Below are 16,248 nucleotides of genomic sequence, written 5' to 3'. Positions count from 1 at the left end.
GGAACATTTCTACGATCCAGAAATAAAGCAACAATCGATGGAATGGCTACACTCTGGTTTTCCAAGCCTAAGAAGTTTCGTGTCCAAAAATCTACTGGAAATGTTCTTGCTTCATTTTTTTGGGATTGCCATGGAGTAATCATTATTGATTTTTTGGATAAGGGTAGAACTATAACTGGAGATTACTTTTCGACATTACTGACCACTCTATGGGAAAAAATTAAAGAGAAAAGACACGGAAAGCTATCCAAAGGTGTTTTGTTTTGGCAGGACAACGCCCCTGCACACAAAACTCATGTTGCCATGCAAAAAATTCGTGATTTGGGGTTAGAATTACTAGAATACCCCCCTTACTCACCAGATTTGGCTCCGTCCATTTATCATCTCTCTTCTCAACTGAAAAAATGTTTATACAGTCGTAAATTTTCTTCCAACGAGGAGGTAATAAAAGCTGTGGAGGTCTGGTTTGCAGAGCAAGAAGAAACATTTTTTTTGAAATGTCTAGAGACGTTGCAGGTTCGTTGTAATAAATGTATCCAATTAAGAGGAGAATATGTTGAGTAATAAAATATATCCTCGTATTTTATAGTCTCGTTATTTGATAACCACGCCTCGTAAATCTAATAAAATGCATTCCTAAACGCTCTCCTGGATTTATAATCACTTTATGATCCAATTCAGTTTCGATATTTCGACTTTCTGCCTTTTTTACATATTCTTAGTACATACATATAAAATTCTTCTATGATTTATTTGAATGTTTAACAAACATCTAATATAATCAGAATATCTTAAAAGAATGAATGAAAATGAAGACGTGCGCGAAAGCTGTACAAGCAGTGAGAATAAAGAAGAGTTTTAATTTCAGGATATAACAGAAGAAAAACATAGAGAAAAACATGATGTGTTTATTTGAAAAATTAAAACTCCACCTTGGTTATATAATTGCAATTTATTTTTATTAGTTTGTTAATCGACCTAAACCCCACTCTTAAAGCGAGATGCAAAAGTTTCTATTCAACTTATAAATTAGTCATTTATTCTAATATGCATTAATTTTTATTTTAGAGAAGAAACTTGTGAATCCCGTTTTTTCTTTAACAAATTCTTACCTTCCTAAATTCTCATCTCCACCTGTATCATCTTTGTCCAAAACATGTATATAAAGTTGTTGTCCATTTGATTCTAGTATTTGAAACTAGTAAAATTGAAATGAGAAAATAGAAATATTCATTCCATGATTGATTATTTAAACCAAGTAAATATTCAAATTAAAACTTTTTGTTCTCATTGATTAATCTCATATCTGAGTAATCATGAAAAAAAAATACGAGTTGTTATTTAAGTTTTGAGATACACAAATGAAAACAAACATTTAGAATTGAACATGGCGTTATTGTTTTTCAAAATATTCTTCATTAAGATCAATTCACTTTTGTATACATTTGAACGAATTCCATGCCGATTAAAGTACCTCCAAAATATGTGATTTGAATAGCTTCTTCAGGTGTAGAAAAACTTTGAGGTCACGATTTATTTTCAAACTACAGGAATAAGAAGAAATAATTGGATGCCAAACAAGGACTGCACGGCGGATGACCTATCAATTCGAAGTTTTCATTGTTCAATAACGTTTTTACACCACCACTATACCAACACTCACAATTACGCTGTCTGTTTCTATAACCAAGTTATCGTCTTCAGAGACTGAAGGTAAACTGTTTACGTTCAGTCTTTGAAGACGATAACTTTGTTATCTAAACGCGCGTCAGATTGTTGGTGTAAATTGTTGGTGTAAATTGTTGGTGTAAACAGTGTATTCAGTATGAATATCGCCAACGGTTCCAGAAATTCCAACTTAGTCAATAACGGTCTTGTTGGAAATGATGTGTGGTAGAGAATGATTCTTCTTCTGCGATTGGTTTCCATGATTTTTTCGAACGCTTGCAAACAAATGGTGGTGTACCATTCAGAATCGACCGTTTTACGTTGATATAATGGAATGGTGGAGACGTGTCCAGTTATTTCAAAAGAGCAGGCGACTATATGCCTCGAAGGTCTTCGTGTGCGAACAAATTTTGTTGAATTGAAAGATCTTGAAATACCCATATGCATATATCCATGATTCGTCGCCTGAAACGATCATATAGACGTCTTTTGAAGCACCCAGATTGAATTTCTTCAACATTTCTTTGAACTGAAAATCATCGCACGAAAATATTGGCGATTTAATTTAATTTTTTGACCATCACTCGGTTTGAGAACACTCTGAGTACGTTCGCCATTAAAAATGCCAAGGTTTACGATGGAAATGTCATATTTGACATATTCACATCGGTGTTGCCATATCTCAAAACTTAAGTAGCAACCATTGTATAATCTTCTAAGCCCAGTAGAAAGGTAAATTGGATAAGGTCTTACAAATAGAAACCTTTCCAAAATTTGCGCATTTCGTAAATCAATATACAGTGATGTCTTCAAGTGAAAATATTTGAAAAATCCCGAAACAGGTCAATTACTGTACAGTTTGTCCATAAAGTAATGTAACTTGTTGATATTTCGATTTCTATTAAGTGTATAAAAAAAAATCTTTTTCAAACAATATTTTGTCATTGTTTGAAATTACTGTGTCAATGTATCAAGGATACTAAGTACCCGAAAACAAAATACCAAAAAAAATATTCTAAGTTATAAAGGAAGACTAAAAAAAACATGGATTGAAAATGTGAAAGAAGCTGTTGATACATATAAAGAAAATAAAATGGGTACGAATAAGAGAACAAACGAAAAATAGAAAGACATGGAGGAGAAAATATATGGCATGACCCCCAAGGAAACGGCCATACATCAAGCGGTAAGATGGCCTAAGATTGAATAAATAAAACCAAATGTATAGATTTTCCAATATCAATTGCTGGTCCATTTTATAAATTTATTATTTTTATAAATACTTTTCAAAATATGTATATCTTATGCAAGAAAGTATTCGTTAAAAGGCAATCGAATTATTATACATTGAACGGCTATTTAGGCAGATGCACTTAATTGTAGTCCGACTTTGACCTTGGACAAAAATCATTATTATACACTCGTTAACTTGCTACAACTGAATACTAAATTATAAAACGTAAGTAGACGAGCAAAATGTACCTGCCTGTAAGGGCGTTTGGTTTAAACAGGGAACCAGACGTGAATTGAGCCCTTTTTGTACTCAATGGAAAACGAAATTTCAAAGCAAAAACCAGGAATTATTTGCATATAAAACAATAAAAAAACATTTTAATTCCAAAGTATCTTTATAAATATTAATGGTAGTCAGAATCGTCTGAACTAGAGTCATCATTTGATTGAATTATGATGGGTTGTAAAGAGGGTCATATCACATACTTATCTTCTTCTTTGATAGCATGTTTAACATAGATTTTTAGAAGGTTTTGGAGGTCTGCTGCTTTCTGTTGTTCTACAACCTCTTCACTTAATTCTGGAGACTGATTACATTTTCGTAAATCTGTTTTACGTTTGCCCATTGTCTACTTTGGTAGTCTTTTATCTGACACAAATAATCTTGTCGCCATCGATCTATCCTTGACGATTCGGTTATTACTGTCTTCTGCAATTGATATTGGAAGAACTATACTAAGTAGATGACAAGTCTTTTCCAGGATGTTCGTAAATCGTTTGACGCATAAATATATCGATACAATTTTCTTATTATTTATTATTTTCTAAGAAAATTCGTTTAAAATTAAAGGTAAAAATTTGAAGTTTCGACTTATTTTAGTCTTTATCAAAATATAGTATTGACACTGACAAATTGCTTATTTATATTAATCATAGATCAAATTCATGAATAACAAAATAAAAATAAAATCAAAATAGAAATCTGTTTTAACAAGAAAAAAAACGAATTTTATCCTTAGTTTTTACATCTCAAAAATATGTAGCAGTCATGAATTAAATAATAGAATAGAAATTTCATATAAATTAAGTAGTTTTTTTATCACTTATTGATTTTCGTTTCTGTGTATGTAAACATATTCTAAAAATTCGTTTATAGTGTACTTGATTCAGTTTGAAGAATTTTTATAATTGAATGTATGTTTTTTTTGATATTCCATGGTTTCTTAATGCAGTTTTATTTTTTTATTGTATTGATAACCTTTTATAGGCCGGATATTCAAGTATTTTTCCTCCGAATTCTCTAATACAACACCGATAAATTTGAAATTTTGACAGATGATAGGTATGTATCCAAAAAGCGAGATCTAAATGGTGCCGAAGTGTGCAACCCCCCAGGGGATCCCAACCCTTTCCGGGGGTGGAAAATTTTTCAACGAAAATAACTCCAGTAATCAAAAGATCACCAAATTTAAAGTAAAAAATGGCATTACGTTTTTTCGCCAGATCAATAGTTTCCGAGTTATTCGCAATTAAAAAATATGATTTTTCGTCGAAAATAACCGCATTTTTAATAGTTTTTTACGTATAACTTTGTAATGATGCATTTTATCGAAAAAAGTGTAATGAACAAAAACGAAGCTTTTAAAAAAACAAAGAAATTAAGCTTTATTCTGAAATCTTAATGTTGTGCCTAAAGCAAGTTATAGATACTTGAATAGCTTTTGTTTTACGTAATTGAGCATTTAACTTCAAATAACGGGAAAAGGGTACATTTTTCAACAAAAAGTCATGAGATACTGTTTAAAGAGCTTAAAAAGACATTTCAAATGACCACTGATCAAAGTCGTTTCGACGGAAATTTCAGTGACATATGATGTGAAATAGTTAAAGCTAAAAAAAATTGCACTAAAATTATTGCCATTTTATTGAAAATCAAAATCAAACTTATTCCTTGTACCAAATACTTTATTTGGATGTTATTTACGACATCTGAAAGTATGGCTGATTAGAAATGCATAGTTTTGAAAAAAATTACCATTTAATAATACTTTTATTTTATTTAAAAAAAATTTTTTTTGCTCATTTTTTCTCCATAACTATAAGATATATAAAAACAAATAAACAGTCAAATCAAAGAATTTTTTATGATGATTATTTTGCTATATTAATTTTTTTGTAGCATAAAAATTGATGGAGTTATAACAAAATTAATCTGTCACTATAGTTCGAGGATTGCTTATCCACAGCCCTTTAATTGAATGTAGAGATCAAGCCTTTCTAAACATACATAGGTTTGTAGTTCTAAAAATTACCTTCAGAACGGTTTTTTATAGGATGTGATAGCTTCAAAATTAATGGAGTTACAAAAAAAATAAGAATTTGAATTTTTTTTGTTAATTGTAGGATATGAAAAAGTTTTTATAAAATTTTTTCTGTTGATGCTAAGTACAACATTATAATAATAAGTTTTGTTAATAAAATTATTATTTTTTTACGTATAATCAAAACATTGAATGTCATTGAACACTACTTTTTTATTGTATTTTTTATCAAATGGGTGGTTCTTAAGAGTTGACAGGGTACAGACAATTAAAAATTACTTCAAGTAGGGACAAGAAACTTTAACACCAAAAAGAATGCAAAATCTAAAAGTTGGAAATCATTAGATTTATTCTAATTTCATTCTCTGCAAAGGGGCGGTTTTTAAGAGTTGAATAATAAAAATTAATAATCAATTAAATTTTATTGAAATGCTATGAATTTTTTACAGTAAAAATGAAATTGCAATGTTTTAAATCGTTTAAAGATTTTTTCCTACATTATTTTCATTAGAAGGGTAGTTTTTAAAAATTTTTAAGGGTTGATAATTCAAAATATATAAATTTTCTATTGTACAAGATGTTTATGTTGCATAAACGAAAAATATTTAAATTGAAAAAAAGTACGGAAAACTATAATTTAGGTAATTTTGGCTAAGGGATGGTTTTCACCCCTTAAAAACAATTTGTACACCTTGCGACCATGTAGATCCTCAGATATGGAGTGTAAGATAAGCTTAATTCTAAATTTTGAGGAAAATCAAGGCAGCATTAAAAAATTCGGACGTTTGAGTTTGAATGCTTGTATTATTAGTCTATTTTCTAAATACTAAGATGTCGACCCTATATATATAGCGTTACAATAATTACTTTTGTTGTTGGGCGTTTCCTGTAAATTTAGATTATTGCTCGTCTGTTCATAAATCATTCATTAAGTTGAAGAAGTAGGTGAATTATTCTATTTAGAAAATGAAAACAAATTACACCTATTTCAGGATTTTTCATCAGCATTCATAATTAAATATTACCCGTTAGATCCAAACATCACTGCATGTATTTCTATGGAGGTGTTGAGTCCAATAAATAAGAACAAAAATTGTATATTACCTACAATGTCTTGCTGGTTGAATCGGAAAATATACTATAGATCAAAAGTGATATGCGTCTGATATACCACCCCTTACACGGGCTACATATATTATACGAGGAAAGGTTATAAAATAATCGAATATAGCATTTTGATTTTAGGTCAATTGAAATTGTATGGAAAGATGCCGTTGGTGCTCAAACATAAGCTCGAAATTTTATAACTATTGGGTCGATATTTTTTTACAAGGCATGTTTATATTCTGTCGGTGAGGGTCATAAGTCAAAACTCCATGTACTGGTTAATTTGTTTATTATTCTCTAGCTGTGAATTATTTCTTCGGTGTTTATGATTATAGTTTAGTCCCAGTTAGCCATGTGAAACGCAAGAACGTGCTGTGATTTATACTTTTTAAATAAACATATTTTTGTAAAGTTCGTGTACGACATATTTTCGTTCTCGTAAATTCAGACTTTTGAGTTTTAAAATGGGTAAGATCCAGAAACTATCGGTTGACACTCTTGCATTAATCGGAAGACTTAATAGTTTAGGCAAAAGTAACCGTACCATTGCGGCTGATTTAATACCGTAGACTACAACGTGAAAAAATATGCACCCACCAGGAGCTTTGACGATAGAAAACATTCAGGGCGGCCACGAAAAATCACAAACGTGATCGACACCAGCCTAGAAAAGCGCTCAGATCAATGAATCTAGAGATATGCCTTTGAGTACTTCTACAGTGAAAAGGAGACTAAGGGAAGGTGGCCTTTTCGGAAGGGTGGTAGTGAGGAAACATCTTTTAAGACGTCTAAATAAAATGAAGAGGTTGCAGTGGACTAAAGAACATATAAATGGGACTAGAGAAGAGTGGGAGAGAGCTTTGTAGGGCGATTACACAAAGTTTGAAGCAAAGGCGAGGTAAATACTTCGTAAGGTACCTGGTTTGAGAATTTGAAACTGCCTCCAGAAATGATACTGTTACTGACTCAGAAGTTCAGCCATAATCGGGACCTCGGCTACAATAGTTGACTGGTATAGTTACTCCTTAGAAGTGTTAAGCACGCTTTGTAGGTCAGATATAGTTCAAATGGATGCATCCAAAGTAGAAAAGAAGAAGCATCTATAGTATAGAGAATAGATACGAGGAGGCCATTGAATCCTTGATATGGTTGATACACAGGGAGGCTATCGACTCGATGTGTGCGTTATAGTGACACTTTATCACTAAACACGTAGCTCTAGGCACTAAAATTCATAACTATGAGTAGGCTGGACTGAACAAGATTCCGGGGATGAACTGTGTGTACAAGACTGTGAATCACAGTACCCGCAGTATAGCTCGGGTTTGTGAACCCTCATATAGGTGCTCATACTCAAACAGTTGCATCGACACATGAGACGAAGAGAAATCGAGCCATTCGTCCAGCTACGGTGAGAGATAAAAACAGTGTACTCCATTAGGACAACAATTTTTTCACAATTCGGTAATCGCCAACGCTAAACTTGCATTTCGAATTGGTTGACGACCCATCGTATTCATAAAATATGACCCCCCATTTTTCTTGTTTCTTAGCATCAAAGTTTCACTTGTAGGAGACAGCTTTTCATCAAACGAAGACGTTATTGTATACTTAAGCGCCTATTTTGGGGAAAACTTTGGCAACTGTTATTTGGAAAAGTTCAAAAGGTTAAAGCGTCGCTGGAAAAAACTTATAGACTTAGAAGGAGAGTAGCGCTTTCAGTCCTTGGCATACAAATAACTTTTAAGGAATATAAGGCTCACTGTATAAACTAAAATGTCTTTTAGTAGTAAGTTTATATCAGCTTTCGACCGGTAATGATAAACGTTTGCCACATATTTTGTCATATTTTCACTACCCCTAATGTACAAGACTATAAATTGCCTATAAAGGGAACCCGCAACTAGCAATGTCGTCGTTGGAACGCACTCTTTTTCAATTCCATTTAAATAACGTCCAAATAACATTCATATCGCGTGGCATAACATTGATACCACGCGGTCCTCTAGGCATATGGTAGTGAGGCATCGCTTTGATGCCACCCGGGGCTAAATGTGTTAAGAGCTTCTTGTAATAATAAAACCACGACTGTAAAAACAAAAGTTAAAATAAGCCCCCCTTCCAAAAAATAAAACTTAATATTACGCACAGGTTTTTGCGAAGCAAAAGTAGGTTTTGACCCGCCATTTTTAAGTTGCCTATTAGCCTAGCGTTACCATATAGTAAGGCGAAGAAATATTCTAACCTAACTAGAAGATCCAAACGAAATTTTTTTTAATTCCGTTATATTTCGATACTTCATTTATTAGGAACAAAGCAGATAAACATCCCTAACCTCAAAGAATAATAAATAAATAATTTTTTATTAACATGAAATTAGGTTTCATGTTTTTGTACACACTTTACAAATGATCACTTTTTAAACCGGCAAAACTCCGTTGCAAAAATTAATAAAGGAACAGCACAGTTCCGACATGTCCTTTTGTTATCTCTCAATCCTAAGCTGGCGCCATCTCTTAGTGGGTGACTAAATAAAATTTACACAAATTCGTCACACAAACGTCTTTCGCAATACCACCCCCGGGACATATCGGCGCAATATCAGTTTTGATCTTTGAGTGATTCGATTCTCTACTAAACTCAGCAAATTTGCAATTCGATAGGTTCACCGAGACATAAAACCCCCCATTTACTGGACCTGTTTTGTCAAAATGAATCTTGTAGAAACAATTCGTCCACATGCCTCATCTGACTACGAGAAAAATCGGGTTAACCCCCCTTATTGATTATTTCTTCAGTTCATCGTCGGCGGGCTTAATTAAATATTTCAAAATATTTTTAAAAGTAATTTGATTTTGCTCTAATTTGTGTAAAAAATGTCATGTTTAGTGTTTCCGAAATTAATATCATGCAAACAAAAAAAAATAAAATTGCAGCTTACCTCACACCAATAATCCCATTTTGGATCTATAGTGTTATCAATCACTTTTGTTTTAAACTCCTGTGCACCTACAGTGACAACGACATAAGGATCTGATTTTCCTTTGCCTAAAACACTAATATCTTTTTTCATGAGGTGACTAGCTTCCAAAACGTGTACTCTAAGTACACCCTAAAATTACAAAAATATGTTACGTTTGGTAAGGAGAGCGATGTGGGGATATCGAAGAATCCTCAACATCCCGTGGACTACTCATACTAGTAATGAAGAGGTATTCAGTTATTTTGGGCATAAAATACGAGGTACCAAATATCAAATTCCTCCCTTGATTATTCAGGGAAAGGGCAGAGGGTAGAAGATGGATAGGTCGTCGATAGATCGTCCAAAGCTGGTAATAAATAATGTACTATTCAAGAGTTTCCTGCGATAAAGCTACTACTCCAGAAAATTATAGACCTAAGCATAATTTTTAAGGATAATGGGAAGTTATCAAAAGATCGTGGAGCAAGAGTTGACTATATTGACAACCTAGTAGATAGCCAAAAAATATGATGAGACGGCTGAAAGGATTCATCCGAAGGAAGCCCGAGCTAAAACTAAAGACCAAGTTACACCTCATCAAGTTCCTTATTACGCCCAACAAATACAACATACAACGTACATAAGGACTCATCCACAAAACATTCAGCTGAGATAACCAGCTATTAGAATTCAGTTATTTTGGACATATAATGCGAGGTACCAAGTATCCCATTACTCGCCTCCAAGGAAAAGGCTATCTGCAGAAGATGGATAGGTCGCATAAAGCTGACGTGTCTTGAAGACAGACACGGTACAAAAAAAATATATTTTTATTTATGGACGCTAAATACAAAGAAGTAAAAGACAAAAGAATATCAAAGTTGCATTGAGCTTAAATTTTCCACTGTGTGATGGTCGATCACTATAGACCTGAGTAAAAGTGATTATTAAAGCAAAATGGGTCGTGAATATATTCTGTCACAGCAAGGAAACGGTTTCTTAAACAATAAGATGGCAATCGTGTATTTATAAAAAAAATTTAACTCAGCAAAAATAAACGTTAAAGCAGCCCTCTAAAGCTGGTAATAAATAATGTACTATTCAAGAGTTTTCTGCAATAAAGCATAGTAAGAGACCTCTTGCCATTATCGCCACCACGAGCACCCAACTGGCGATTAGAACGCTACTACTCCAGAAAACTATAGACCCAATCATTATTGTTTAAGGAGACTGGGAAGTTATCAAAATACTGTGGAGCAAAAGTTGAAATCTAATGACTGTATTGACAACCTAGTAGACAACAAAGAAAGATAAGATGATGAGACGGCTGAGAGGATTCTTTGGAAGGAAACGCGAGCTAAAACTAAAGACCAATTTATACCTCACGTTCTTCGTTATATCCAACAAATTCTACGCATCTATGGCGTGGAGATGCACTCATAAGTATCAAAGCAAGAAACTCCAAGTTCTGTAAAACAACGGCACGAGGCAAACAGTTACCGCCCTTGTGTCCTTCACGACGAGATGAATCGATATGTATATGGGAAAGTACTGCGACTAGTGTTCTGAAAATTTGCTTGTTCGTTTCAGCTAAAATAATTTCAGGTTTCTGAAACTTCCGGTTATACGGGAAGTTAATTATTTTACATGTTCTAAATTTTTGGACACATGTAGCCGTCCACTAAAAAATTATATTTCTAAGTTTAAGTGAGTCAGGTCTAATATTTTTGGGATTTGGACAAATAACACTCACAGTTTTCAAAATCAGTGAAAACATTGACAAAAATGTATATAAGGTGTTCAGAAAATGGTGCCGAATTTCGCTATCTAAAAACTTCGAAAACTCAATTTTTTCAAATGGCAACTCACATTTTTCTCTTCGCCATTGGATTCTACGCTTTACATTAAGGGGACTTCGTTAGTAAATTCATATATCACAAATCAACGGTTTTTGTAGAAATTTGAAAAAACTGAAATTTTCATGGTTTTTAATTTTCGGTTCTCTGGAGCGACAAAAAGAAAAAAAAAACAAAAGCTAACATATCAACAAACAAACAAACAATGAAAACAGGGTTATTAAACGAGCCTGCGATACTTTCCGTTTGCGATATCCGGATAGACCACGACCCACCCCTGATACACTTACGCGGCTCATTCATAATTGTAAAACCCACGGTCAATTTGTTGCACCGCGCAGCAAATTGAAACCTGTCGTAAACAATGAAGCCAATGATATTACAGTCTTGTTGTACTTCTGAGCATATCCTGAAAATTCATTTACCGATGCGGAAAGAAATTTGGGAATATCAGAGAAGTATTCACAGGATTCTTAAAAACCACAAGTTTCATCCGTATTCAATCTCGTTGGAACAAAATTTAGAACCAGGTGACGATCAAAGAAGAATTGATTTTTGAGAATTTATATTAATGAAAACTCAGGAAGATGAAATTTTTTTTCAAAACTTAATTTGGACAGATTAGTATAAAATTCAGAAGAATCGAAAATTTAACCGGGGTAACTACTATTATTGTTTTTGCTGTGATAAAAAATGACAGCTGAAATGCTGGTGGTACAATTTTATGACGAAAATTTGAATGGTAATATTACTATTTAAATTTGAGGGTGAATTTTACTTCAAATTTTTGTTTATTTCAGGTAACAGATATCTAGAAATATTAGAAAATTATTTACACCTACTAAAGCTGATTAGGAAACAGCTGTGGTATCAGCACGACGAAGCCCCACCACACGGTAGTGCGTTTGTAAATAACTTTTTACAGACGCATTTTGAAGACTGATGGACCGCATCATCAATGGCCTCGCCGTTCACCGGACTTCACTCCATTAGATTTTTTTTTTGGGTCGTATAAAAGATATCGAATTTCGCACTCTTTCACCGCAAGAAAATCGAAACGCCACTCAGTACTGGTATTTAAGAAGAATCCATAAATGTTTGGAAGTTGGAGGCAACCATTTTGAATATTTATTTTAGTTTAATTTTGTTCTTCTCCTCTTAGTGTAGTGTTTTTAAATATTTTTCAATTGACGAAAGTATTATAATTTTTGTAACATTAACTTTTGTTCGCCATCAGCAGGTGACAATTAAAAGCCGTTAATTTGAGATATATGAATTTACTAACAAAGTCCCCTCAAAGTAAAATGGTGGTTGTCATTTGAAAAAATTAAGTTTTCGAAATTTTTAAATAGCAAAATTCTGAACACCCTATATAAATTTTTGTCAAGGTTTTCACTGATTTTGAAAGCTGTAAGTGTTATTTGTCCAAATCCCAAAAATATTACACCTGTCTCACTTAAACTTAGAAATTTTTTTAGTGGAAAGCTGCATATGTTCAAAATTTTCGAAAATGTGAAATAATTAAAAAATGGTGGACTTTAGCCATACTCTGCCTTATATAAAGTTGTATTGAAATTTTGCGTGAGTTTGGGTCGTGAAGGACCCTGTACATTATTTTGAGGCAAGCATACAACATAAACGTACCACAAAACATTCAGCTATTACAGCGCCTGGTAACATAGGTGAATATGGGAATGTTGTTAGGAAGTACAGCTTCAACAAATCGATCTTTTGAAGTCGTTCTAGTCGTAAGTCGTAAGCGAGCAGGAAAAAAGTCTGATGACTCGATTAATTGAGAGAGGGGTTATAGGGGGCTCTTTCGGGAGAACATTGTTTCCGAGGGGTACATTCTAGAACGGGTTTGGATTAGTTAGTGTCCTGGATACTGCGAACGGAGATGCAAATACACGTTTTTAAATAGAAGCCGATTCTGAAGTTCGTAAATCGACAAAGGAGTCCACAAAAATTGAATATTCCTCGCGACATATAATTGATACACATGTTCATTGATAGTAAAATAATTGAACAAAAATCAACTCACTTCTGGTTCTGGAGCTTTCAATTCAACAGCTTCAACTTCTTCGCTCAATTTAATGGGAAACTTATTTGGTAAAACCATTTTAGACGCCACAGTTTCAACGACAATTCTTCTCAAAATATCACTGAAACGTCAAAAAATATTCACAAAATAGAAATAATAATAGAGAATAATCGCAGAAAAACCAAGTCAAAATAAGACGATTGAATGGAACATGCTTAAGCTACGTTTACATCAGGGCGTATACAAATTTGAGAGTTCCAGATACATTTGCCGATACAAATGCTTTAAAAGCCGAGATTTGAAACAAGTCGCTCATACATTTTGTATATGGTCGATTTGCCTTTGACTTGATACTGATACTCGCGAGTGCGCGGTGTGATTTATTATTGTTTACACCGAACAGATGGTTATATGTGCTAAGTTGCTACCATTTCATTTAACTTTTGTAACTACTGTTTCTGTTAACTTCTCGTGTTAATTTTATTAAAAATGTCAAACTGGACCAAGGAACGCACGAGTTTAATTGAGAAAATACGGGAAAGTGGGGTGTGATATGTAAAATCAAAGGAGTACAAAAACCATAATTTAAGGGCCGATATTTTTCGTAAGATTGCACTGGAGATGGGGTCAACCAAAAAAGAAATTGAAGACAAGTGTCTTTCCTTTTTATAAGTGGAACTACTAATGTTAATAAGTGTTCAAAATCTGATGTGCCCATTCACACAAAATTTTTAAAACAACTACCATCTTCTAAAATAAGCTCATTCGTTAAAAGAGCATGCCCGCCTGCAGTTTCCCGATCACTTAAAAATTGCCTTTGTCACCACCATACGTTTTCTTTTTGATTTATTTTTTTTTTCTTTATGTTTTCTTCTACAGAAGAAGAAGAAGAAGACAGTAAAATATAAACAGAGGAGTTCAAACACAATGCGCAAATGTGACAACTGATACACTCCAGATGTGAACACAACTGATACACTCATACAAATCCCGATACAAGTTCTGGCACAAGTTCTGATACAAATCCCTATACTTGAATTGTGATTGTGCCAGATGTAAACGTAGCTTTACATACTATTTTACTCGGTACAATAGACTAAATTTTTTTTCAACCTCCGATAGACTATGAATAGAAGAAAAGTTCATATGAAACAATAATTTTATTAACTAAAGATTGGTACACTGTTTAACATAATAACGGAGGAGATTGAGACCGTTGTCATATCTATGGACAAGCTTTTCATTACCCTATTCAAAGAGAGTTGCCGCCAATGAATTCATGTAGAGTACAAAACAGACATTGAAACTTCTGGAAATTTCGTAGACAAAGCAGTAAGGGTGAATCTGCGGTTTTCTTTAACTATTCTGTCAACTCGTTGAACCAAGTTATCTGAAACGACAGATTTGCGTCCTTTGCCCCCTTCATCATGTACATCATTACTTTCGACACCATTCACGCACAACATCATCACTCATGTGTTCTCCTCAAACCTATGACTCATTCCCCGATGAATTTCTCCAGCACTATGGCTTTCAGCCTGTAGAAAACGAATCACTTTGCAATTCACACTTGGCGAGAGCATAAATAATGACGAACATGTTTACGTGGTTGTAACACAACGCCGACTGACGCTTGAATGTAAATAATGGCAAAGTATGTAGTGTGAGAGCTTCGCAGTCGCTTACAGCGCATGTGCGCTTTCTTCTGCTCGCGTAGCGTCTGCACGGAGCGATCGGAGGTTGAAAAAAAAGGCCCTCGTATATATAGAAAACATTCTACTGGGTCCCCTATCCTGCACAAACCAGAAATTATAACTTGAGTTTAAAGTAAGAGCTCAAAGAAATATGTAGTTTTCAATAATACCCAAACATTCTCATCGGGCATGACATTTTCTTATCATATATAGACGAGGTTGATACAGAGATCGGCATAAGTCATGCAACGCTTTCGAACAATCGGTATAAGTCCGGTGGAAAAAAATTAAAACGGAGCATGTTCGTACTTCAGACAGTTGTGTCTGTGTCATGGTAACACGTACTCGCGTTTTCAAAATGAATAATTGATACAATCTCACGCTTCAAGAAAGAGGTTTTTTTGTTACGTCATAGGTATATGCAAACGAACGCTGATTACGAAACTATGTTTATCGAATTTTAACAACAATTTCTGAACTCCTCTCCCTTACCAAATCGGTCAACAGAGTGAAAGGCGTATCAAAAATCCTTAATAACGGGATCTGTTGCCGACGTACTGCGTACTAGATGACAGGTATCTGTAACAACTAACGAAAATATGGAAACACTGTGGCTGGCGTTAGTTGAGCAGCAGAACTAATCTGTAGTGTGGCTATCGGGATAAGTTCAAATACCTGATGGTTTACCGTCCGCTTCTGCTCCACGCACTTCTCGAGGATGATTTCGATCGCAGATTGGAATGTTGCGAGTGGTACCTCGGTAACTTCAACAGCTGTAAGATTATGGCAACTGGCAACTGGAGTTCGTGCAGACTCGAGCAACAATTAATGCAGATTCATATTGTCAAACTTTGCAACGCTTACGTAGTTATTCGAAACAAATGAAGAGGCACGCTCATTTATGAAATTGTTTTAGTCCTATCACCGAGTAATTTTCATGTTTTCCCTGGACTGAAGCAAGGGCTTGGAAGGCGGTGTTTCCATACTAACGCGTAGCTCAAAGAAAGCGTCACAGAAAAAAACCGTCATAACTTAAATATCACGGGTCAATAGAACAATTTTTTTGAGCATAGGTTTTACTTAATATATTCTGGTTATATGAGCATATACATAAATAGAAGTGTGATTAAACTTAAAAAAATATTTGCTTTTTAATAGCTTACAGTGATTTGACAATGTTTGATTTTTGTGCCCAATCAATGACGGATTTCGCACGCTATTGGTGTGGAAAGAGAAGTAAAAGGCGTGTGACCAGTACAACAGTTTGTGTTTGAATATTACAGAGAACTAACACCTTTCATATAATTTTTCACTGTATCAATCTGTACAAGAAGTTGTAAACGATATGCTGACGCGTTTTGTTATA

The 16,248-nt window shown here is 34.0% G+C and overlaps 1 protein-coding gene across 2 annotated transcripts in view; it reads right to left on the bottom strand.

The window, feature by feature from the left end:
- The window catches only part of LOC130447308 (extended synaptotagmin-2), a 127,154-nt gene that overhangs the window by 56,080 nt on the left and 54,826 nt on the right, over window positions 1-16,248 (bottom strand). Inside the window, exons 8-10 of one of the 2 annotated variants that reach the window (XM_056784052.1) lie at window positions 13,189-13,309; window positions 9,271-9,441; window positions 1,113-1,198 (exon numbers count right to left, since the gene is read on the bottom strand). In XM_056784052.1, coding sequence (XP_056640030.1) covers window positions 1,113-1,198; window positions 9,271-9,441; window positions 13,189-13,309 — 378 coding nt within the window. The remainder of the gene's footprint in view (window positions 1-1,112; window positions 1,199-9,270; window positions 9,442-13,188; window positions 13,310-16,248) is intronic. The other variant, XM_056784053.1, reaches the window with a different exon arrangement.

Source organism: Diorhabda sublineata, chromosome 8 (genome assembly GCF_026230105.1).
Source record: "Diorhabda sublineata isolate icDioSubl1.1 chromosome 8, icDioSubl1.1, whole genome shotgun sequence".
Taxonomy (NCBI): Eukaryota; Metazoa; Arthropoda; class Insecta; order Coleoptera; family Chrysomelidae; genus Diorhabda; species Diorhabda sublineata.
Note: the sequence above shows the minus strand (reverse complement) of the source record. Positions and strands in the feature narration are given on the sequence as shown.